Below are 25,732 nucleotides of genomic sequence, written 5' to 3'. Positions count from 1 at the left end.
CTCCAAACATAGAGTCTCCATAAATAAATAAATAAATAAATAAATAACATACTTGTTAATGATCACTTGTGTTAGGCAGCAGGATATTTTGTGAAGCGTATAGAATCGGTTTATGTATGAAAAATGTTCCTCTTCCCCATTTTGACATGTATGGGTGGGAAATTTATTGGCAGACACATGTGTAGGTGTATCATGCAATCTTGAGTGCTGTTCATCTGAACAAAGCTTTCACAATCAAAAATCAATCAGCACACTTTCAAGGGGTAAGGGAAAAACTGTTACCCAGTTATGTAAATAAAGACCTACTTTATGTAAATTAAGACCTCCTTCTTCAACAAGACTGAAGACAGCGCCCATTTGCTCTGGGAAGGCAGAGGGGACACCTGGCTTGGATGCGGAGAGGTCGCTGATTCAAGTCTGTGGTAAATTCCTTTGGCGGTCTCCCAACATGTCTGGGCTTCTGCTTCATCGAGAACATGGAGCAGAGGACACAAAACTTGGCGGAGCGAACTAAACGGGGGTAATTCCAGGAAAGGGTGTGTTGCCACCGTCGAATGTACAGAGATGCTCATTCTGGAACATCTGCTTGTGTCGCCTGCGTAACTAGACTGTCTCGGGATGTTGAGTCGCTTCAGCTTACTTTTGCAAAGGTCAGGCTGGTCGAGATTGGAAACCAGCTTCTGAGACTGCTAGATGCTGGGATGCTAGGCACAGGATGAGCTCACAACAACCCTGCAGGGGCATCCGCTCCGCTCGGTGGTGCTGGCGGTGGTGCTAAGGAGCCCGCACCTCCTTGAACCATTTTCCCCTTTTGCGTGCCCACACCGTCCACCTCCCCGGCCCCTTCTCCTTCTGGCCCCTGAAGAGGGGTGGGGGATGCATGTCCTCCGCCCTCAATCCCCGCGAGGGCCCGCGACGCCCGTCCTCGCGGGCCCGGGACGCCTCTTCCCGCCCCCGGCCCCCGCGCGGTGCCCGCAGCGGCCCCGACCGCGGCGCGCACGGCGCAGGCTCCGCGGCCCGAGCAGGCGCGTCAGCCCCGGCGGTGGCGCGGGCGGCGGGGACGCGGCTGCCCCGGCTCTGCGCCCGCTGCACCCCCCGGGAGCCGCGCACACACACACACACACACACACTGAGACACGGACACAGCCTCCCGGCCCGGAGTCGCGGCCATCTCGCTTGGCGGCCGCGGGCGGCGCGCCCCCGCGGTAAGGGCCGGGGCTCCCTGGAGGGGAGGAGCGGGAGGCAGGCAGGGTCCCCGCGGCGGCGCGGTCCGGGGTCGGCGAGGAGCGCCCCTGCCGAAGCAGCGGGTCAGACCCGGGAGCACTGCGGCGTGCGGGGCCGGCGGCAGAGCGCGGCCCTGCGCGGGGCCGCTGCGGGCCTGGCCCGGAAGACCAGGAGGTGGAGGGGGGCAGAGGGCCGGGGTCGGTAGGGGCCGCGACGGTGGCAGCGAGCGCTCCTGGCGTCGTGGGTGAAGATGCCCCAGTCACTGCAGCTGTGGCCGCGGAAAGAAGAGTGGGGCGGAGTGGACACCGACTTTCGCCCGTGCCCCCTCCGTGGGGACCGTTACGACGGCCCTGGGGTTTCCTTGGGCGGGGAGGTGAAGATGGGAGAAGCACCTGCTGCTGGGGGCGAAGCTGTCTGGAAGCAGGTGGGAGGGGGAGGAGGGGCGTCCGACCCTGCGAGTTGGCCAGGGGAGCCTAGTAAGCCCCTGGATGCCGGCAGTTTAAAGGACCCAGGGGGAAGCCCTTGTTGCTTGTCTGGGGGGGGGGGGGGGGTGCAAAGGATAAATGGGAAGCGGTAAGAAAAGGAAAACAATTTCTATGGGGGGGAGGTGAGGGTGACATAGGAGGTGACATAAGAGAAGCACGTTTGTCAGAGTGAGATGGCAGTGTAGGTAATGTTGAGCAATACGACAGGTCTTTTAGCTTGCAGAAAGACCAAGGAAAGAAACAATTTTAGGTTGGGACATAAAGGACGCAGAAGAGTTCTGCATTTCAGTTTTAATAGATACCTGACGGTTTTTGGAATACATTGGCCTCTGTGGCAAGAACCCGAGTCTCATTTAAATATGAATGATGGTATTAGAATGTAGCTAAGGTTGTTTAAAAGAGTATGACCTCGCTGGTGTTATTTTATCTAACATTGCCTAGAATTTCTTGAGTAATGTTTTTGATGGTAACTGGTTAGTATCACCTAAGTGGGAAAGCTGCAAGCCAAATCAACAAGCACTTTTGTGGGGGTACAAAGTAGCTTGCAGATTTAATGTGCATAAATAAAAATGGCAAATTTAGAGAATGGAAGACTTTGGTACTAAACTTTTTTTCTTGGTTCTGTAAAACTTGGGACAGTTTTTCCTGTAAGGTACTTGCAGGAGTGAGTGTTTTGGCATGGTGGGTTAAGTTGCTGCTTGGGACTCATCCCGGAGAGGCTGGGTTGAGTCCCTCTACTACAGATCCAGCTTCCTGCTGTTGTGCAAGATCATGGTTCATGTGCTTGGGTCCCTGCCACCCATGTGAGAGACCTAGATGGAGTTGTTGCAGGCATTTAGAGGGTGACGTGAACCAGCAGATGAATCTACCTCCCCCCCCCTTTCTCTCTTTCTGTTATTGTACCTCTCAAATAAATAAAAATAAACATTTTAAAGCAAAATTCTGTTATTGTTTTTTAAAAATGTACATGCAAGGGTCAAACAGTATAGAGATTTAAAATAAAAACTAAAAGGTACTTAAAAGGTACTAGCTCAAGATAATCATTTTAACACTGTATTAAACATCTTCCTTGATATTCTTCTAAACATATGTGGATATACTGTGCAATTCAATATCAATTTCCAATTTTTTGTAACAATAGAATCAGAAATTTTAAATAGTAACCTATTGTACCTCTTGGGGATAGCCTTGTTTTGTGTACCTTTATTTAAGCCAAATTTTGCTACTATGTAAAAAAAGAATATTTTTGTTAGATGAGAGAAAGTTAAATATTCGATGAAGGAAGTATAACCTTAGCATATAGGATTGAGAGATGGGATTTGATATACAAATGCGTTTGCTTTGGGGTAGTGATGATCATACTCAGTAAAGGGATAATTATATTGTTATCATTTGCTTCATCAATGTAAACCATTTCTTGTTCTCTTGCAGGTGATCTGAAATTTAACTGTTCAAGATGAAGTTGTTATTGGCGATCACATTGTTTATTTTCATTTCCTTGTGGGTTGAAGAGGCCTATTCTAAGGAAAAGTCTTCAAAGAAAGGAAAGGGGAAAAAGAAGCAGTATCTGTGCCCATCGTATGTGCTTCATGTCTTATATTCTTTTATGCAGAAATGTTACATTTTTATAAAAGTGAAGTGATTCATTAAAATAAATCTCAGCAAAACTTTTAATATCAGGATATGTATCCATTTGTATCATGGAAAATAGGACCAAGAGAGCTTTAGATTGTGATGAATTTTCAGTGTTGACGGTAATGCTCATGTCTTGAATTTATGTAATTTTCAAAGAGATTTATTTATTTATTTTAAAGGCATAATGAACTGAGAGGAGTCAGAGAGAACTCTTTTATCAACTGGTTTACTCCCCACAGCCCTTAGCAACCAGAAAGGTCAGGACCAAGCCAGGAGCCAGGAACTCCATCACAGTCTCCCACGCTGGGGGCAGGAGACCAAATGCCTCCCAGGCATATTGGCAGGAAGATGGATTGGAAGCAGAGTAGCTGGGACTCCAACCAGAGACTCTGATGTGCGGGTGTCCCAAGTGGCAGTTTAACCCATTGCGTCCACCTTTATGTAATTTTTGTACATCATTTACAGAAGAAAAAAGTTACACTTCTTTTTTCACATTGAAGGTGTAATTTTTTTTTTTAAGATTTATTTCTTTGAACGACATAGTTATAGAGAGATCCAGGGAGGCACAGAGAGGTCGGTTTTCCATCTGTTGGTTCACTCCCCAAATGCCCACAAAGGCCAGAGCTGGGCCATTCCAAAGCCAGGAGCCAGGAGCCTACCCCAGTTTCCCGTGTGGGTACAGGGGCCCAAGCAGTTGGGCAGTGTAGTGTTCTGCTGTCTTCTCAGACCACCAGCAGGAAGCAGCCCAGAATAGAACTTGTGCCCATATGGGATGCTGGCACTGAAGACTGTGGCTTCACCTGCTAAGATACAACATCAGCCGCGCTAAGGTGTAATTTTTACTAGATACTTAGAGTCCAGGTTTTGAACAAATACCAGTTCATACATTGATTTACCAGAATACCTCCAAATGAATATGCATTAAAAATCAGATTGCTCAATTACAATCTTAAGGTCTGTTGGTTTGTATGAATTATTGATGCATGGTAGAATAAAATTCACATGGTAAATCAATTTTCTATTTCAGTATTTGTAAAGGGCTTATGTTAGGATATTTCTCAAAAATGGTGTGATTAAATTAAAAACAAAATCTAAAGTCAAACACAAACTCAAAAAAAAGTTTTGTGGTTTGGACTCTGTTAAAGGAAACATTGGTATTCCTAGTAAGTAAAAACAACTAATATTATAATACAGCAATAGAATTGTGTATATATAACAAATAACCTTCCCAAAGTATAATATGATTTTAGGAAATAATGGAAAATATATAGTACCTAGAATTAAAACTGATTTTTTATTGCAGGTCATTTTTAAATTATGATTTCTTAAATATCATATTTATATAGATAACATTCTATCCCTTCATCATCATCATCATCATCATCATCATCATCATTATTTAAAGGTAGGTTTTTACAGTTTTATAGAAGTTGTATAGTTGTTTTATAGGAGATATTAAGGTACATATTGGGATAGATAGTTTGCAATGAGTATTTGGATGACTGTGAGACTACAAATTTGGAGCCAGTCCTATGATCCTCATGAACTGTAGTGTGAAATAAAGTTCCACACTAAAGAAGAGCTCCTGGATTTACCCTGTAATAACCTTGCTTATTCTGATGTTGCACACTCATGTCAGGCCCAAGTTTCTGGGTATCTACCACGATGACCTCAGCCTACATTCATGTGTTCCACCTTGGCCATCCGCTCAGTTGGGGATCAACTACATGCAGTAGGGGCATGTTTAGGAATAACCACAATATGCCACGGTCCCTACTCTTCACTGTTACAGTTTTTGTATTACAATTAGGTAATATTTTGATTTATTTAAACTTTTTTTTGGTAGAGTTGATGAGGGAATGGGAGTGCATGCATACATAAACAACATGTAGCGAACAGGAATGCAGGATTCCCATTTTTTTTAAAGATTTATTTTATTTATTTGAAAGAGTTACAGAGAGAGGTAGAGACAGAGAAAGGTCTTCCATCCTCTGGCTCACTCCCCAGATGGCTGCAATGGCCGGAGCTGCGCAAATCCGAAGCCCGCAGCCAGGAGCCTCCTCCAGGTCTCCCACGTGGGTGCAGGGGCCCACAGACTTTTGCCATCTTCTACTGCTATCCCAAGCCATAGCAGAGAGCTGGGTCAGAAGAGGAGCTGCTGGGACTTGAACCGGTGGCCATATGGGATGCCGGTGCTTCAGGCCAGGGCATTAACCTGCTGTGCCACAGTGCAGGCCCCAGGATTCCCATTTAACTGTTACAACAGTTTCCTCCACAGACTGAGAACTAGAACCAGAGAAACAAGTTTTTAAAGTATAGGAGAAATAAAAGATCTGGGTTCCTTTGTGTTTTTGGTCCTATTTTTTTTTTTTTAAGATTTATTTGATATGTGGAGTTACAGAGAGAGGAAGAGAAAGAGCAAGAGAATGAGCCAGAGAGAGATATCTTCCATCCTCTGGTTCACTCCCCCAAGTGGCTGTAATGGCCAGGGCTGGGCCAGCACGAAGCCAGGAGCCAGGAGATTCATCTGGGTCCCTCACATGGGTGCAGGGGCCCAGGTACTTTAGTCGTCTTCCACTGCTTTCCCAGGTGCCTTAGCAAGGAGATCAATCTGAAGTGGAGTAGCTGGGACTTGAACTGCTGCTCATATGGGTGCCAGCATGGCAGAAGGCAGCTTAACCTGATGTGCCCTAATGCTGTGCCCCCTAGACCCTAATTTAAAAAAAATATATATATTTATTTATTTGGAAGACAAAGTGACAGAAAGAGCAGGAGAAACAGAAGAGAGATCTTCCATCTGCTAGTTCACTCCGCAAATGACTACAGTGGCCAGGGCTGGACCAAGCTGAAGCCAGGAGCCAGGAACTCCATGTTGGTGTCCCACATGGGTGGCAGGGGCCCATGTACTAGGGCCATTGTCTACTGCCTTCCAAGGTGCATTAGTAGGAAGTTGGATTGGAAGCAGAGCAGCCAGGACTCAAACTGGCATACTAATAGGGAATGCTGGTGTTTCAAACAGCAGCTTAACCTGCTGTGCCACAGTGCTGGCCCCATTAGGATATAATTTTGATGTTGAGCTTCTGTCAGGCCCTAAATTTTTCTTGACATCTTAACTCTTTTTTAAATGCTACTTTGTTTTGAGATGCTAGAAAATCATGAATTGATGCTATTATTCCTTCTGTTTAAAAAAATTTTGATGCAGGCATACACATACACACACACAGAGGGAGAGAGAGAGAGAGTGCATTCTCCCATTCACTGGTTCTGCAAGGCCTGGGGCTAGCCAGGCCAAAATGAAGATCCATAAACTTAATCCAGGTCTCCTAAGAGGGTGACAGGAAGACCACTGGTGCTTGAATAATCACTGGCTTCCACTCCCCTTCCTTGCCTCCTCTCCCCCCAAGAATCTACAGAGGAAGCTGGAGTCAGGAGCTGGCTGTGAGCATTGGAATCTGGTATTACAAAATGAAAACCAGCTTCTTAACTCTTGGGATACACACCCACCCTATATAGATTGATAGATCGATCAATCGAAAGATAGATATGTAAGTTATACAGCAGTAGCAAGTTGATAAAATACCAGATCAATTTACTTCCAACAACTGTAGAAATTTAGTATGTATTTAAAATAATAGATGAGCTTTACATTTGTAAAAAACATTTTAGATAAGTCCTTAGACACGCTTGCCTTTTTACAGCTCGGATTTAACATTGACCTTAACGTATTGGTCTTTCCTCTGATTTTCTATTCTACCTGAGTTATTTTGTCCAAATCCATGGTTGTAACTACTGTTTATTCATTGTTGACTCCTAAGTCAAAATTTCCAGCTGATTTCTCTAAAGAATGCCACACACTTGCATCAAGTATTTCAACCTGACTGTCCCATCCTGACCACACTGCTCAAAAATGATGAAATGTCAATTCAGAAACCCTCACCATCACTCCTATCCAATCCTCAGGAGTTGACACCACCACTTTCTTTCCCATCCACATTAAAGCCCTGAGGATTGCTCTAGACTTTCTCTTTCTACCTTAGCTTCTCAAATTTAGAAATCGCAAGAATTGTTAATTCAGTGTTTACCATCTCTGAGATATTGCATTCTTTTCATTCCCATGTGGGCATTGCTTTAATTACTCCTTCTCACTGCCTTTGGTTGACTCATTAAAAACAAAGTCTTCCTGTTTCTTACCTTTCTCTATCACTGACCTAGAGTATATTTTCTAAATCTTCAATTTAATTAGGTTGTTCCAATACTGAGAACCCTTTGTGGGTCGCCATAGCCTTCTGGATAATGTTCAGATTTCTTGGTTCTACAGAGAAGGTTCTTAATCAAATGACCTGTGACCCCTCTAGCAATATCTTCCCCATCCTTGATCCTCTCCCAACCCAATGCACAAGTTGGTCAAGTCTCCTACACACCGGCTTTTTCACATCTCCATGTCTTTCCCTTTACTTGAAGTATTAAGGCTTTCCTTCTTTCTGAGTTAGCTCTTGCTTCAGTAGTCTTACCTAAATTCCTGATTATAATGGCCATTTATTCACTATTAATTTCCAAGTCTCTAGGAATATCTAAGCTCTCTCTAGGGATCACCACCTCCCTATATCCAGCAGCTTATGCTGATTGTCCCATTATGTTCCTAAACTCTAACCATATCACCTTTGGGAAACATTGCCTTATCTCGATCCTCTGGTTTAGATAACCACACTCTCTAATTACTGCTCACATTTATCGTACTGTGTGGTAACCATCAGCTTGGTCTGCTTTCACTACTAGACTGTAAGCTCCTGGAGAGCAGTGTCTTTTTTGACTTAGTCACCAGAGGATAACATCGTGCCCAACATAAAATATACATATAATAAAAATGGGTTCAAAGAATAAGTGAAAAGCTAAACAAATTTGGCTATCTCTTATTAAAATCATAATACCTGAGTTTGGCGAAGTTACTTGAAGATAACTTATAGGGTCCTTATCAACAGTGTTTAGAAATATGATCACTATATGAAGAAAATTTGGTGAGTTAATAGTTGGGGAATTAGTGAAATACCTTTGTCCTAGATTATATTTCCTGTTGAAATTTTGGCCTAAGGATATTCAGTGGCCACAATAAAACTATGCAGAGGGATCATTCATGCAAATATGAGATATTAGGATATGTAGTGAACTTGTGAAACAGTTAGGATCTAATATGATCTTAAATGGCTAAAGTGATTGGCCTATCACCATTGAAGTATGAGTTGCATTTTGGTCCAGAAATCACTTGTACAAGTATAGAGTGGGGGGAAGCATTTCTTGGCAGATTTCATTTGGAAAAAATTATGACATAATATATACTCATGATACAATGAATGTACATACATACACATACATACATACACACACACACACACAAATGCATGGTTTTAAATGGTGTTTGTTTTCCCTAAATCTGTGTTAATTATATTACTTAGGAATATTTAGGGCATAGTTTACAAAGCTTTCTGTGCATTGATGGTCAATATTTTCAAGTCAGAAGTATAAGAATTTTAGATGTAATTAAAATTATGTCATATTAGGATGAGCTGAATGAGCTGAAGTAGGTATTAAAGTTTCTCTGCAAATTAAAAGTGATGTAAATGGGAGGGTAGACTTTGTTACTTGACACCAATAGTTGAAACTGGGACTAAGGACTAGAAACTCCTGGGGGAGGGGATATTTTTGGCTCCTATTAGGGAGAACTTTGGAACAGAGTTCTGGCCAGATATAATAGACTGAAAAGGGAGGTACTGAAGTTCATTGTTCTCGAGGCACTCAAGCAAGTGGGATAATTACTCAGCAGGCAAATTTTAGAGGAAAGTTTAAGCGTTCAGTAGATTGGCCATTAGACAAGATGGTGATATTTAAGGCCGTTTCTAAAGTGTGGTGTTTTGTGGTTCTGTGATTCCCACATAATGCGTTTGATTACAGCCTTGTGATTATCCAGTAGCAGAATGATGTAGAGAATCATGATTTACAGCTTTTCTCTTGATCCACTCTTAAACATCGATCAGCATTCATTTTTGGTGCATTGACTTAAGAAGATCCACTGTATAAAATATATGTACCTGGGTTGTGTGTTAATAATAATGATGGAGATGCCTTCGGTGGCAGATTTCTTCTTCAGATTTCATGAACAATAAGTGTTTTTAGCTATCTCAAGCTCAGACTTTTTTTTCTCTTTCATACGGCCTAAGCCAACGGGAAGGAATCTGTTGGGCTACTAGAGTTCTCAACAAATAATGATCACAGGATGATAAATTTTTAATTAATGGCTGCCATAATTTATAAGATAAGGGCATAGATGTATGAAGTTGTATTTGTATGCACATTGTATGCAACTCAAATATACCAAAATACCTTTTCAGAATTTTGATTTAACAGTAATAAAAGCAAAATGGGAATCTACCAAAGCCCAACAACATTATTTAATGTTTCTATTTTGCTCAAAACAGATATAACACTTTTAACTGTGAACTTTCCAGGCTGTATAACCCCCTTAGCACATCTTAGCATTTTTGCCATCACTGAGCTAGGGGAAACGGCTACCTTTTGGTGAGGTCTACTTAAATGTCAAACATCTGAGAGCTCAGAGTAAGTGCAACTAGTATGTTTACAAGCTGCATTTGAAATCTCTCCTGTCATGCATTTTTTGGCTCATTCTGTATCTTAGGTATGGGAAGTTTAATACTGAGTCTTTAAGTGGTGAAAGCTGCTATTGTTTACTACAGTGTGTGATCGTGTTAGCGTATCTTTACCCTGTCTTCTAACTTACCCTTCCTTTATTCTGTTGACCTTCTAGCTTTAAATTAATGGCATAAATAACTTTATTCTGGTTCTGTGTGTGTTTTGGGAAAAATGTAGCTTCTTTCTGTTAGTTTGTTCACAAACTAAAAAATTTGCATGTAAAGGTAAATGTACTTGCTGTGTATCATGAGAATTCTTTCAGCCCCTTCAGAGAGATAATGTATCCTTCCATGATAGCATTTGTGTACGTCAGTTCTCCATGTGGTAAGAAGGGTAGGATTACTTTGAATAATCATGGCCATCGTACATTATGTATTAGTAATCTTCCTATTCTGATGCTTCTGTCTACTGTTCATTAGCAGAATAGAATGATTTTAGTTTACTTCCAGTTTCTTGCTTCCTAAAGTGATGTGCAACACAAATATGTAGGCCAAAGGATGAGAGTATGACTGGAAAAGGATATGGATAACATAAATCAAATGAATTGAAAATAGCCTGCATTGGCATTGCTATTATTATTTTTCTGCATTGAATTTTTTCTGATTTTGTTTATGTCTTTTCTTACTACCTATTGAACAATTCCACTTTAATGGCATGCTATTATTTTTCAATCAATTAAATTAGTGATATTCCCTCTGCAAATAATTTCTCAGTGTTTGAAATTGGCATCCTCATTATTCCAGTTACTCAGGCATGAAACCTAAATAGAACCTGTTTTTCTTTCCCTTAAAATGATCTCCTGTATCATCATGTTAAAATTATTCACTGAATTTCTTTTTACTATCATTTTCAGAATATCTATTGTGATATTTTTCTAATGATTAACTTCAGTAGATTATTTTCCTGTGATCATTATTATCTGCCTTGACTTAATGTTTCCATTTTCATTTCTGTTCTTACATGCAACCATCCAAAATATCTAGGAGTGGGTGTTTGGCACAGAGGGTAAGATCCTAGTTGGAATGCCCTTATCCCATGTGGGAGTGCTGAGTTTTTGTCCTGTCCCCTCGCCCGATTCTTGTTTCCTGCAAATACACATCCTAGGAGGCAGTAGGTGATGACTCAAGTAGCTATCACTTCTACCCATGAGGGAAACTCAAGTTTAGTTCTTGGCTCCTGGCTTTGGCTTGGCCCAGCCTTGTCTATTGCAGGTATTTGAGGGAGTGAACCAGTGTGTAGGAAGTCTTTGTGCATCTGTCTGTATTTCTCTCTGAGCCCCTGATTTTCAAGGACTCCCCAAGTTTTATTCCGAACTTTATTTGAAAACTGCTCTTATTTTAGAAAGACTAGTTGGCCCTGTGTCTACTTTTCTATTCTTTATGCCTCCACATTTTTATGTTTGGAATGATAGCTACATGGGTAATCTATCCACATTTATTAGTTCTTCAGGTTTTATCTTGCTTTATCTTACCTTGCCTTACAAGACATTCTAAATAATTAAAAATTTTAATTGAGAATACATGTAATGTGAATTAATAACATTCTGTGGCTGTTTACTATTTGTATATTTTATACATTGTAGAAATGTAATGTACATGAAGAGAAAAAAGATGTTAATCTCATGGAGGGTATTTCACCTGGAGTATTGTGTTAAATTCTGGTTGTGATAGTTTATAAACTTAGGCTTAGAATTACATGGGAAATGGTTCAGAGAATCATGGTTGATATCTGCTTGATTGGGAAAGTCTGCCATGTGTTGTTTGAATCATTGCACCATGAATGGTTTTCTTTGAAGAACAGAAGAGTAATCACATGCTATTTTAGCTGTTGTCATGTAAGATGAACTAACTTCTTTTGTATAAGCCAAGAGAGGGATACCGAAGAAGACTAGTTCAAATTCAAGGTTGTAGACCTGTCCAAAGAGAAAATGGAGTTCTTTGTGAGGCTTTTTGTTACTAGAGTGATTAAACATATCATGGGCAGGGATTCAATCCAATTCGAGCATCCCTGAAAAATCAAGAGTACTTTGAAGTTGTTCCTCCTGAGATCTCATGCGCCTGTGATTAGAGATAGTGTTAAACTTAATGACCTACCAGAATCCTTCTTGTTCTTGCTGTATGTTTTGGCACTCAGGTAGATTTAATGATCTTTTATGTTCTAGTTAAATACTTTATAGTGTTAAATTTCTAACTGAATTATAAGTACTTGAGATGAGATGGTCATATATAGTTTTATATCCTACCTACTTTAAAATGTTTTGCATAGGACCCTCATTTATGCTTGTCAAGTAAAATGGAATTAAATGAGTAACTGGTTATTTAAAAAATTAAATATTAATCTTTTGATGGGACACTGGCTCACTGGGACCATGTTTAAGGATAACAAAGTCTCTAAATGTGTATTGTTTAAAATTCAGTTGGTATATCTACTAGGTCATGATGGAAAGGGATTGTGATACAGCAGGACATTGCTACATGTCAGTCAGCACTGTTCTTAATTGGCAGTATTGACATTCAACAAGTCGCTTAATCTTTGTGGATCTCTCTTGTGTAGTGCAAAGTTTGATCTTAAAAGTCCCAGGCTTTCACTGATTCACTGATTCTTTCATTCACTCATCTATTTATCCATTAGGCAATTATATCTTGTATGATACAATGAAGTTTTACTTACGATTATTTTGGTCTGTATATTCAGGACTAACTTTTTTGTTTGTATTTTTGGTTGTTTATTTTGTAGCAGTCAGATGTAGCCAGTAGAAAAAAGATACCCAAAATTCTGTTTCCTTTTTTAAAAAATTATTCATTTATTTCTTTGAAAGGCAGAGTTACAGAGAGAGAGGGAGAAAGAGAGAGATCTTCCATTTGCTGGTTGCCCCCCAATGGCTGCCATGGTCGGGGCTGGGTCAGGCTGAATCAAGGAGCCAGGAACTCCATTCAGATCTTCCACGTGGGTGGCAGGGGCCAAACACTTGGGCTGTATCCCACTGCCTTCCCACGTGCATTAACAGAGAGCTGGGTTGGAAGTGAAGCTGCTGGGCCTTGACCCAGTGCTTGTATGGGATGCTTGAGTCACAGGCTGTTGCCTAACCCACTGTGTCACAATGTTGACCCCAAAACTCTGTTTCCTGCAGTTATTTACAAAGGGACTTAATTTCGGAGATGTTTTACCAAAATGTAGATATTCATCTGTACTTCAAAGAAGAATAATGTTTTGGAAGGTGGATTTTCTGCATTTTAGAACATTTTCACAAATTATGGGTTTTCACTTACAGAAATATATTTTCTTCTAATGGTAAATCATGTCTGTAATACACAAAGAATAGATTATATTTGGAAAAGTACCTCTTACTTTCCTTGTGCTGCTACCTGAAATTGGCACGTCATTGCTCTGCTAGGGGGGCTTAGACCTCTTCATAAATAATTTCCTTTACCATAGATATTTTATGGCAAGTTATACTTAAAATTCTTGAAGAAAATGATTCAAATTTATGTACATGAAAATAGTTCCTCTGAAAAATGTAAATATGACCTTGTATTTCTAAAGCTATGATTGGAAATCACACTTAATTAAATCAGTGGAATATGTTGGATAACTTAAATATGTGACCTTTATTACTCCTCATGTAAGAAAACAATAGTGGGAATTGATGATTATTCAGGAAAGTTTCTAACTCAATTTCCTGAGGATAATCTAATAGAAAAGACTGAGTTTTTAATTAGTGGATGTGTGATGTCCTTTCTATCCGTGTTTAACTCACTGACACCACAGGCATGGCTGAGAAGATAATCCAAAGGTCTTATTGCAGCTTTAATATCATCCATAAATTCTAACTTCATTTGCCTGCTTCATCTATAATATTTTCAGTTTAGTTCTACAAATGTAGATGGTGTCAGTTATGAATAGTCTTTATTGATTTATTTTCTGTGTTCTAGTTGTGGCTGTGTTTTCACAATGGTTCCAAAATCCATTTCCTTACGTGTTAACAGTTGTGTTGTTCTCTCTTACCGTCTCAGTCTTTCAGTCTTAGCATAAAGTTTTGACTTGTACTGTAAAGAATAGTGGCCACTGATAGGACTCCCCTAACGTGTCTCTATTTTCACTAACCTCCCCCTTTGCTTTTCTCTCTTTCTCCTATCTTAGATAAATAGGAGCTTCCATTTTTTATTTTTAAAGATTTGTTTATTTACTTGAAAAGCAGAGTTACAGAGAGAGAGAGGGAGAGAGAAAGAGCGACATCTTCCATCCACTGGGTGCACTACCCAGATGGCCACAACAGCCTGAGCTGGGCTAATCTGAAGCCAGGAGCCAGGAGATTCTTTTGGGTCTCCCACCTGGGTGTAGGAGCCCAAGCATTTGGTTTGTCTTCTACTGCTTTCCCAGACACATTAGCAGGGAGCTGGTTCAGAAGTGGAGCAACCTGAACTCAAACCAGTGCCCATGTGGGATGCCATAGCTGCAGGTGATGGCTTTACCCACTTGACCACAGCGCTGGCCCAGGAACTCCCTTTGTTGAGGTCCTGGATCCCATCCCCTCCACTCTTTTCTGTGACCCATCTCTTCCCTGCTTGCCTCTGCTCTCCCATGTTTCAATTTTCTTTTGTTCTTTGGCTGGTTTTACTAAGCATTTACAAACATACTGAAGGATCATATATATTTATGTATACATATGAATTGACGTATATATAATATTCCTATTTTGTTGACTTGTCTTACATACTCTGTTAATTGCTACATTTATTTAATTGAAAGACAGAGTTACAGAGAAAGAGAAAGAGAGAGAGAGTGAGCTTTCATCTACTGGATCATTCCCCAAATGGCCTCAGCAGCTGGGGCTGGGCCACACTGAAGTCAGGAGCCAGGAATTTCATCTGGATTTTCCACATGGAAGACAGTGTCCCAAGCATCTGGGCCATCTTCTGCTGCTTTCCCAGGCACATTAGCAAGGAGCTGCATTGGAGTGAGCAGCCGGGACATGAGCTGGTGCCCATCAGGGATGCTGACACTGCAGGTGGTGGATTAAACCACAGCACTGCAATGCCAGCCCAAGTTGCTACATGTCTTGAACTAAAAGCCTACAATCACCCATGCTTCCCGAACTCTATTTCACTATTTCTTCCCTTTCCTTCACTTGCATTTTCTTAAATGACAAAAGCCATACATCGTTGTTGTAACAGATTTAATTTTTCTCCTATTATTGACTCTTGTCACCATTGTCCTTTTTGGTAAAGGTATTTATTGATTCCTTTTAAACAGATCTAGTGACTTTCTTTTAAATCCTTCTTTATTTTCCATTTTCTACAACCTTAAACTGTTCCATATTTTTCACCCTACATGTGGGCTTCAGCACTTTACTCACTCCTGGCTTTTTCTACCTCTCTGACTAAAGCTCTGTAGCGATGTTCATATGCCTCTTTTTTTTTTTTTGTCCCAAAATATTAAGTTGTATGAGATGGTCACTTTTGGTTCTTTTAGCTTCTTACTCAACCATTTTCCCTTGAGTAATTTCTACTCATATCTGTGGTTATCTCTATATCTATACTTGTATCTATTTATCTTTATCACTAGGTCTAATTACCCTTGTGATTTCTAGGTAATTGTTTTTAATTTCCAACTGTACCTCAGTGTTAACTATCTAATGTGTTAACCTGGCTCTTTTATTTGTGTCCCCTGGCTCTCTACAAAGCCCTTCATAAGAAATATCAGAAACAACTTCAGTTCTTTCCTGCATTTTTACTTTTATCATGTCATAGTCATTCATTCTTTTGGTTCTTGCTTGAAAGTGACTCTTGCATCTCACTTTTCATCTACGTTCAACGGTTGAGGTCTTTGTCAGATCCTAATCATGTCATTGCAAATCTGTCACTGGAATTACTTTTTAGACTCTACAACTCTGTGTTGTCCTCCCACTTTGTTCTGTTCTGCAGCGTTAGATCTCAAATAGTTGGTATCAGGAACTCTTTGCAATCTGAAACATTCTTAAGGACATAAAGAGCTTAATTTTATATGGGATATATTAGTTGGCATTGCTTATTACAATTTGAAACATATTTTAAAAATATTCATCTATTCAGTCATCTAAAATACTTTACCCATTTATTTTTCTTTTTTAGTTTTCTTTTTTAAATTTTATTTTTTACACAAGTTTCATGTATTTCATAGATACAAATTTAGGAACACAGTGATACTTTCCCCCCCTTACCCCCCCTGCCACCCAATCTCCAACCCTTCTTCCTTCTCCCTCTCGCATTCTCACTTTTAATTCTTTCAAAGATTTATTTTCAGTTTACTTAATGATTGTATAGTTAACCCTACACTGAGTAAGAGTTCAACAAATAGTATGAAGAAAAAAGCCCTAAAAACCGAAATGGGTACTGTACCCATTTGATGTTAGCATTAATAATTTATTTTTATGAAAATTAACTGCTTTAAAAATTTAACAAGAAGAGGGTCATTGGTTTACGTTGTGTATAATTTTAATGACTGCTTTAATGGAAGACAGCAGGATTCTCATATCTGTTCTTGCATTTAGTTCATCATGATATATTGTTTTGATTGAAGTATGTGAACAAAGTATGATCTCATGCAGACACATAATTGGAAAAGGGAAGGGTATTTTAATAGGCTTTTTATAATTGGGAATAGTCTTCTTTAATGTCATGCCAAAACTTTACAAGTACTCGTTCCTAAAAAAGATAATTGCAATGTGAAATCTGAAATCATATCATGAACATTTTATTGTATTTAAATCCACTGATCTGTCTCACACTTTGAATCAATCTTTTGCTCAAAAACATGATTCTACAACATCATGCATTTTTTTTTTTTTGGAAAGTATTGGTTTGCTGGGTTTGTAGGTCTTCTAACTGTTGACACATTTCATCCTACAGCATCATCTTCACTTCCTGTCTCATTGGAAAGTCTGTCAGGATTGAGAAACTGTGGCCAATATCGCCCCTTTTAAAAGTCCAGTTGTTTGAAAGTGCACATTTTATCATTGGCAAAAAATCTTCTCCATTGCTTTTCTCTAAGTTACATACTGTTTTCATCCACTTTTGGAAAAATGTTTCCTAAATATCCGAGTCTGAATTACCATATTTTTCATTGAATTCCATTACAGTGCTCTTCTATGACAATTATTTAATTCAGAGAGCTCAAACAATCACTCAAGTGATTTTTTAAACAATTTTAATATTGTGGCATGTAGCAGAAGTGCTATATAGATACTCCTCATTTTATCACACAGAATATTAAAAATGGTGTTAATTTTCAAAATTTCATAAGATTAATAGTTTTTACTAATTTAGGAACATTGCTTAGGAATTAGGAATTCTGTCTTTTTTTTTAAAAAAAAAAAAAAAGAAGATTTTTATTTATTTATTTGAGAGACCGAGAAAGGGAGAACAGGGAGAGAGGTCTTCCATCCTCCGGTTCACTCCCCTGATGGCTGCAATGGCTGGAGCTGAGCTGAAGTCAGGATCCAGGAGCTTCTTCCAGGTCTTCCAGGTGGGTGGAGGGTGCCAAGTGCTTGGGCCATCATTACTGCTTTCTGAGGCCATAGCAGAGAGCTGGACTGGAAGAGGAGCAGCCGGGACTTGAACCTGTGCCCATGTGGGATGCCGGCACTGCAGGTAGAACCTTAGCATACTACACTGCGGTACTGGCCCCAGGAATTCTGTATTTCATTTTTCTTTTTTATTGCTCATGTGTGGTGATGGAGAATACAATGACTATTAGTATATTTAAGTATCATATTCTTGATTTATACGAATACAGCAATAGTTTTAGCCACCATTACTTTTGAACCATCATAGAAAATGTCAACATGGAAAAAGTAAATATTAATTATCATTATTGTTATGAAAATATTCAACTCTATGAATGCCCTGACAGCATCTTGGGTACCTTCAAGATCTGAGAACCACACTTTGAGAACTATCATAGCGTCAAGCTACTTGTGATCTACAGTGGCTATCCAATCGCTTACTTCGCTGCTTGGGGCCAGTTCTTCCAGCTCTGCACTATACCTCCAGCATGTCTCCTGTTACGCTGCAGTTCTCAGTGTCCTTGGACAGCCAGTTCCCTTTGTAAGCCTGTCCTGTGGTTTCTGTACTCTAACTTTTTCCTCGAATCTGTGCCATCCCTTTCCTCTTAAGTTGTTATATACCTCTTTATCATCTAGTTCCAGCTAAGATCTCCTATGAGATGAATTATCTTCTGTTGAATCTATGCAGATTTGAAAAGCAATTGAAATAAAATTAATAATGATAAATGCAAAATAAAATCAATACAGAGGAGGAAGTACTGGATTAAAACACATGAGAATTAAATTCCAGTTCATTCAGTTACTGATTCAGTTCCCCTTGGGTCTGTGCCTTAATCTGTACCATAAAGACATTAACAATTTGATTTGATGAAATTCTCAGGGTAATTTGTGGAAAAGCTTACACTGGAAGTTAAATAATGGAGACAGTATTGTCTTGAATCATAATACTTTGGTTTTGTTTTAGCATATATATATATATATATATATATATATATATATATATATATATATATATAACATAACATATTGTGGCCTTGAATAAGAATCATTTTGCCTCTCCAGACCTCAATTTTCCTATCTGTAAAATGGAAATAATAATCTATACCTATTTCACATAGCTTCTTTGAGCATATAATTTGGAATTATATGTGCAAGTAATTTCTAAACTATAAATGCTCTACAAAGTTGGATTACTTTTGTGGTATTAGGGATTTTTAAAAAAGAATGTAAAGGAATTTGTCATATTCAGTATTACTTTGGGTGTCATTCTTCTATTATTATGGAGGATAATTTTTAAAGATAGAAAATGTAGTCATGGGGAGAATATATGTGTTACCTTATCACACATAGCTCTCTGGATAAACGTAATGTGAGGGCTGCCTTGCCTTCTTGAAGAGAGAGTGGGCTCCAGATGCTTGACCATGGAGACATCATTGGGCTCTGACAGTGAATCTGTTTAGCACATAACATAATTCACTCTTTTATAGATGAAGACCTTAGGATGTGGGAATGTTAATGTAGCCTTCAGAAGGTCATAAAATTAGTCACTAGTAGCCAGGTGGGCATTTTAGGCTAACTCTTTGAACATGCTTACACATCAGTCAATCCCGGTTTATCTGGGAGTTTAGAAAACTGAAGTCGCGAAAGATAAAATAGCTTTCCCAAGAGTAACCCCTACCTAGGGCCCACCCTGCAGTTGCACTGAGGCCTCTGATGACCAGTTTTTCCCAAGATTTTTCACTGTCTCTCTTGCCACTATGTTTATATTTATTTTTATTACCTTCACCATTAGAAATACATTTTTCATCTTAATTGCCTTTATATCCTTTTATCATTTTCAAGCAACATGTTAGGTTTACTTACAGTCATCTACTGAAATTTAAAGTCCATTAAGCTTCTCTCTAAATAGCAGAAGGCTGCGTCTGAGCCCATATCCCAGTCTTCTTCCTCATGGATGTATGTTCCACCACATAAGAACACTCAACAGTTCAATTAATAGGATTTGAATGTTAGTAACCATTGGGAGTTTTGTAAATAAGAAATCATTTTGAGCTGTTATCATCAACAAAAAGTGTATGACTTACTCTTCATATTGTACTGTCTACATAGATAAGATCTACAAAGGCATATCTGAAAGGGAAGTGAAGTATGAAGTGTGTAGTTCCCTTTGCTCTAATTTCTAGGGATAAAAAGCAATAGACAATCTTTCAGAGTTAGAAAAGAGTAATCTTTTAAACCACATAATAACATAATATAGCCCTCATGGTAAAGACCATCAAGTGAAGAAAGAAGGCTAGAGTGTTTTGAAAGGAGTATAATTCAGTGAAGACAACATTTATAAATATCAAAATACCAAACAATATGGTATTAAAATAAAATCTTTTAGTTGCTTTATGTAAGCTCTGGTTTTTGTGCATGCTTACTCTTTATGGATGTGTTACACATAATTAACACTAAAGTAATTTTGTGTATTTGTTTTAAAACATTTTAAAAGTATAATATACCTACACTAAAGTATACTAATAGTAAGTATGTAATTAAATGAACGTTTATGTGTATCAGAACTTATATCTAGAAATAGAACATGCCTAAAACCTTGCAAGTCACTCTGTCCTCTTCCAATTATTCACTGTCATGTTCAATTAATTGTGCCTATTTTTAAGTTACATATAGAGGGAAATATTCCAGTATATATCTTTTTTATTTATTTGAAATGCAGAGTTACAGAGAGAGAGGAAGAGACCGAGAAATTGAGATCTTCCATCCTCTGGTTCACCCTCCTCCCTCACCAAAGGCCCAACCCATTGGACCATCTTTTGTTGCTTTCCCAGGCACATGAGCAGTGAGCTTGATTGGAAGCGGAGCAGCCAGGACATGAACCAGCATCTACATGGGATGCCAACATTGCAGAGGCGGCTCAACCCACTATGCCACAATGCTGGCGCCCAGTATATATTCTTATAACTGCTTCGTTTGCTCATTATAAGATTCATCCCTGGTGTTAAATGTGGTGATGATGATAGATTCATTCATAATCTCCCATTATGTCACCACCACCCTTTATTTTTCTGTTCTGCTATTCACGAACCTTTGAGTTGTTTTCCAGCACACACATATACACACATACACACACTCCAGTAAAGACTCTTGTCATGAATATATAAACAACTTCCATAAATTATTAAGAAAAGGGCTGACAACCTAATAGGAAATGACCAAAATCCAACTACTTGAGCCCTCACAGCTGCCTTCAGGGTCTGCATTGCAGGGAGCTGGAGCTGAGAATGGAATCCGGGCACTCCAAGGTGTGTTGTGAGAATCTCAGTTGCTAGACTGAACAGATATTCTCCCAGCCATTTTATTTTTTGTCATGTTCTCTGCAGAAATGTGTACACATGTATACCAGAAGACATGCACAAGAATGTTCACAGAGGCATTATTTATACTTCCAAAAAAATAGTTAATTTTGTAAGTTAATGTGTTCTTTTGATTCAGAGGATTTAAAAATTTTTAGACATAGTAATATTTATACCACATGTGCTGGGAAACTAGTACCTTGGAAGTATTGATGCATAGTTAATTGGCCAGACCATGAAAATATTGATTGTGACAAATATACTAATAGGGGATATTAATAATCAAGGGAGCTGAGTGTGGTTTATAGATTATGACAAATGTATCCTGCTAATATAAGATGTTAACAGTGAATGTGTGTGGAGTCTATGGAAACTGTGCTACAAATTAAAAGCTAATCTGAAAAAAAATTAAAAAATGTAAGTTGATATTTCAAGCTACAGTGAAAATATCTACCATAAGAATAACTCCTTCATTTCTGGAACTATTGTGCCTCTTTGGCTTATCAGAATTAATTTGGTATAGTCAGTTCTAGATTATCTGTGGATTTTATAGATAACTTTAAATAAAAGACACAATTATTAGTATTTTGAATGTATTTATAATGTTATATTTTGGGGTTTTACAATATTTAAACAAATTCTTGACTTAGAACACAAAAAAGTATCTTTTTCTGATCCTTACTGACTATTTATCTATGTGGTCCTGGGTCTTGTCCTAGGGGCTGCACATGTAGTTGTGAAGAAAACAAAATCACAATGCTTTGAAAGTTTAATACTACAGAAATAATAATAATAATAATAATACAGAAAATAAATGCCTAAACAGGATTTATAATGTTATCTAAATGTTATTTATGTATATGCAATGTCATATTTATAAAGTTATCTGTAATGTTATGTCACGAGTAAGTACTACATGGAAAAATGGAACAGGCTTAGGCAATCAAGTGTGCAGGCAGTGGCTACTTTATGCACAGTGATAAGGAATGCCTTTCTGATCAGGCAGGATTCCAGTACAGAGTTAAATGAAGACGAGAGCTATGGAGATTTCTAGAGGAGCAGTGTTTAGTAGATGTTCGTTGAAGACTGTATTGCGAGGTGATAAGAGATTAGGGGAATCTGAAGGTTTTTTTTCCTTCTACAGGTTCACCTCTCAAAGGCTTCTAACAGCCAGAATTGGGCCAGGCAGAAGCCAGAACTAGGATGAATTTAAAATGAATTTAAAGATTTTTTTCATTAAAGAAATTGACTTATCTAGAAAAGTAGAATATTTGAGAAGTGATTGGAAACAAAGTGAAAGAAAAGGCAAAGAGAGGAGAATAAGGAGGAGTAGCCAGCAAAGTAAGATTGAATAATAATCATGATGTCTTTTATGTGGAAATCACTTGAAGTTGAGAAATATTTGTAAGAAGGTGGTAGGGATCTTTGTGCTGGTTAGATCAAGAGTTGGAGGTTGGGACTCAGCCTGAAGTTTGATAACATTGCTGACCTTGACAAGGCTTGTTTCTGTAGATGGCAGTTACAAAAGCATTGCTACACGGGATTCAAAAAATATTGGAAAGAAGAATTGGAGGCTGTAAATATTAAAATTTGAGGAATTTTAAAATGGAAGACATAAAAATGGGCTGCAGTTGGATTGGAGGTAGGATCATTGGAAAGGTTTTTAACAGATGGGAGATAATAAAACATATTTGTAAGATGATGAAAAGGTTTTAGTAAGTAGAGAGGGGAAATTTATGATGCAAGAAAGAGGTGAAATTGCTGGAGTGATTCCCCAATGGCAGATACTCTTAGACAAATGGAAAATATGACCTTGGGTAGCATTTTTGTCTGTTTTTTTGCCAAGTAATCTATGAGGTTCACAATATTAAGGGGAAATTATGTTAGTAATTGTTTGCCTTAAAGGCAATATTAAAAGTTTGGAAATAAAATGAGAGATTTCATTTGGTATCACTGTGTCAGCACGTTCTAACCTTGCTGTTTAATTAGTACTCAAATTCAAAGCAAAATTTTTATTCAAAGAGTTATAGGGCTTGAAATCTTCTGATAGATAATAGACTATCAACTTTATTACTCTTATCTCCATTACATAAACATACATGTTCTGTAAAGTCTTTTGATTTGCATTTCCCTGGTGATTCATGGTGTTTAGCATTTTTTCATGTACCTGTTGGTCATTTGTATCTCTCACATTGAGAAATGTCTTTTGAGATCTATTGCCTATTTTTAAGTTGGATCCTTTTTTTTTTTTGCTATTGAGTTGTTTGAATTCCATATATATATGTATATGTGTATATATATATATGCATATGTATATATATATAATTCTGCATATTAATCCCTTGTGAAATGTATAGCTTGCAAATATTTTCTTCTGTTCTATGGGTGCTCTTCATTGTTTTGATTTTCTTTCAGCTAAACAAAGGCTATCTAGTTTGATGAAATCCCATTTGTCTATTTTCACTTTTATTTCCTGTACTTTGGGAGTTTAATTCAGAAAAGCCCTTTTCATTCCAATGTCCTGAAATGTTTTTCCTATATTTTCTTTTTTTTTTTTTTTGAAAATATGTATTTATTTATTTGAATGTCAGAGCTACACAGCAAGAGAAGGAGAGGCATTTGGTTCACTCCCCAATTAACTGCATGGTCAGAGCCACACTGATCAGAAGCCAGGAGCTAGGAGCTTCCTCTGGGTCTCCCACATGGATGCAGGGGCCCAAGGACTTGGGCCATCTTCCATTGCTTTCCCAGGCCATAACAGAGATCTGGATCAGACGTGGAGCTGCCAGGACTTGAACCAGCGCCCGTATGGGATACTGGCACTGCAGGCGGCAGCTCTACCTACTATGCCACTGCACTGGCCCGATTATACACTTCTTGGGGGTGAGTTTCAAGAGTGCTTGGATTTCTTTTCTTTTTTTTTTTTTTTTTTGAGAGAAAGGTCTTCCTTTTTGCTATTGGTTTCACTCTCCAATGGCCGCTGCGGCTGGCGCATCTCGCTGATCCGAAGGCAGGAGCCAGGTGCTTCTCCTGGTCTCCCATGCGGGTGCAGGGCCCAAGCACTTGGGCCATCCTCCACTGCCTTCCCGGGCCATAGCAGAGAGCTGGCCTTGGAAGAGGGGCAACCGGGATATAGGTTTCTATATTTTCTTTTAATAGCTTCAAAGTTTCAGGTCTCATATTTCTGATTAATCCTTCCTGAGTTGATTTTTGTAAATCGTGAGACGTGTGGGCCTGGTTTCATTTTCTCCATCTAGATATCCCATTTTCACAACACTTTTTATTAAAAAGACTGTCCTTTCTCCAATGCATGTTTTTAGCACTTTCCTCAAAGATCAGTTGATTGCAGATTTTTGAGTCTTCTTCTAGGATCCCTGTACTGTCGCATGGTCTATGGATGTGGTTTTATGCCAGTGCCATGCTATTTTAATCACTTTAGCTTTGTAGTAAATGTTAAAGTCAGACTGCAATACTTCCAGCTTTGTTGTTTTGCTTAAGATCATTTTGACTATTCAAGGTTTCATGGTTCCATGCAGATTTTAGTAGTTTTTTCTGTATCTGTGAAAAATGTTATTGGAATTTTGATTGGAATTGCATTGAATCTGTAAATCACTTTGGGTAGCATGCATATGTTAACATTGTTGATAATTCCAATATATGAAGACATCTTTCCATTTCTTTGTGTATTTTTCAATTTCTTTCAGCAATGATTTGTGGTTTTTATTATAGAGGTTTTCACCTCTATGCTTAAATTTATTTCCAGGGACATTATGTTATTTTTTATAGCTACTGGAACTGAGACTGCTTTCTTGATTTCTTTTACAGATCCTTCACTACTCATATATCACAATAATACTGATTTTTGTACACTGATGTTTAATCATGCATGTTACTGAATTTACTAGTTCTGATTGCTTTTCTGTGGAGTCCTTGAGGTTTTCTATTTATATGAACATGTCATCTGCAAACAGTGACCACCTGACTTCCTGCTTTTCAATTTGAATGCTATTTTTTCTTTTCAAAGATTTATTCATTTGAAAGTAGAGTTACACACAGAGAGAAAGGGAGGCAGAGAGGGATAGGGAGAGGGAGAGGCAGAGGAGGGAGTGGAGGGAGAGGAGGGAGAGGAGGGTGGAGGAGAGGGGTCTTCCATCAGATGGTTCACTCCCCAGTTGGCTGCAATGTCTGGAGGTGTGCTGATCCGAAGCCAGGAGCTAGGAGCTTCCTCCAGGTTTCCCACGTGGGTGCAGGGACCCAAAGACTTGGGCCATCTTGTACTGCTTTCCTAGGCCATAGCAAAGAGCTGGATTGGAAGAGGAGCAGCCAGGACAGGCGCCCCCATGGGATGCTGGCACTGGCAGTGGTGCCTTCCCTGCTACACAACAGTGCTGGCCCCTTGGATGCTATTTTCTTTTGCTTGATTGCTCTAGTGTGGACCTCTAGTACTACGTTGAATAAAGGTGGTGGAAATGGACATCCTTGTCTTGTTCCAGATCTTAGAGAGAAAGCCTTCAGCTTTTTCCCATTCAGTAGGATACTAACTTTTGGTGTTTAATATATGGGCTTAAGTTTGCTGCCTTATGGTTCTTATGATTCTAATTTGGTAAGAGTTTTTACCACAAATGATGTTGAATTTCTCAAATGCCTTTTCAGTATCTATTGAGATGATCATATGATCTTTGTCCTTCATTCTGTTGATACCGGATATCACATTTATTGATTTGTGTATGTTGAAACATTCTTGCATCTTTGGGATAAATTCCACTTGATCATGGTGAATGATCTTT

General features: G+C 38.9%; 1 protein-coding gene across 2 annotated transcripts in view; it reads left to right on the top strand.

Moving 5' to 3' along the window:
• The first annotated feature begins 1,075 nt into the window (after nt 1–1,075).
• GLRB (glycine receptor beta) overlaps nt 1,076–25,732 on the top strand; it is a 130,987-nt gene continuing 106,330 nt past the window's right edge. Inside the window, exons 1-2 of one of the 2 annotated variants that reach the window (XM_062199449.1) lie at nt 1,076–1,205; nt 3,141–3,287. In XM_062199449.1, coding sequence (XP_062055433.1) covers nt 3,166–3,287 — 122 coding nt within the window. In that variant the 5' untranslated portion in view covers nt 1,076–1,205; nt 3,141–3,165. Of the gene's footprint in view, nt 1,206–3,140; nt 3,288–4,647; nt 4,750–25,732 lie in introns of those variants that run through there. The other variant, XM_062199450.1, reaches the window with a different exon arrangement.

The sequence above is a fragment of the Lepus europaeus genome, chromosome 8 (genome assembly GCF_033115175.1).
Source record: "Lepus europaeus isolate LE1 chromosome 8, mLepTim1.pri, whole genome shotgun sequence".
In the NCBI taxonomy this organism is placed as follows: domain Eukaryota; kingdom Metazoa; phylum Chordata; class Mammalia; order Lagomorpha; family Leporidae; genus Lepus; species Lepus europaeus.
Note: the sequence above shows the minus strand (reverse complement) of the source record. Positions and strands in the feature narration are given on the sequence as shown.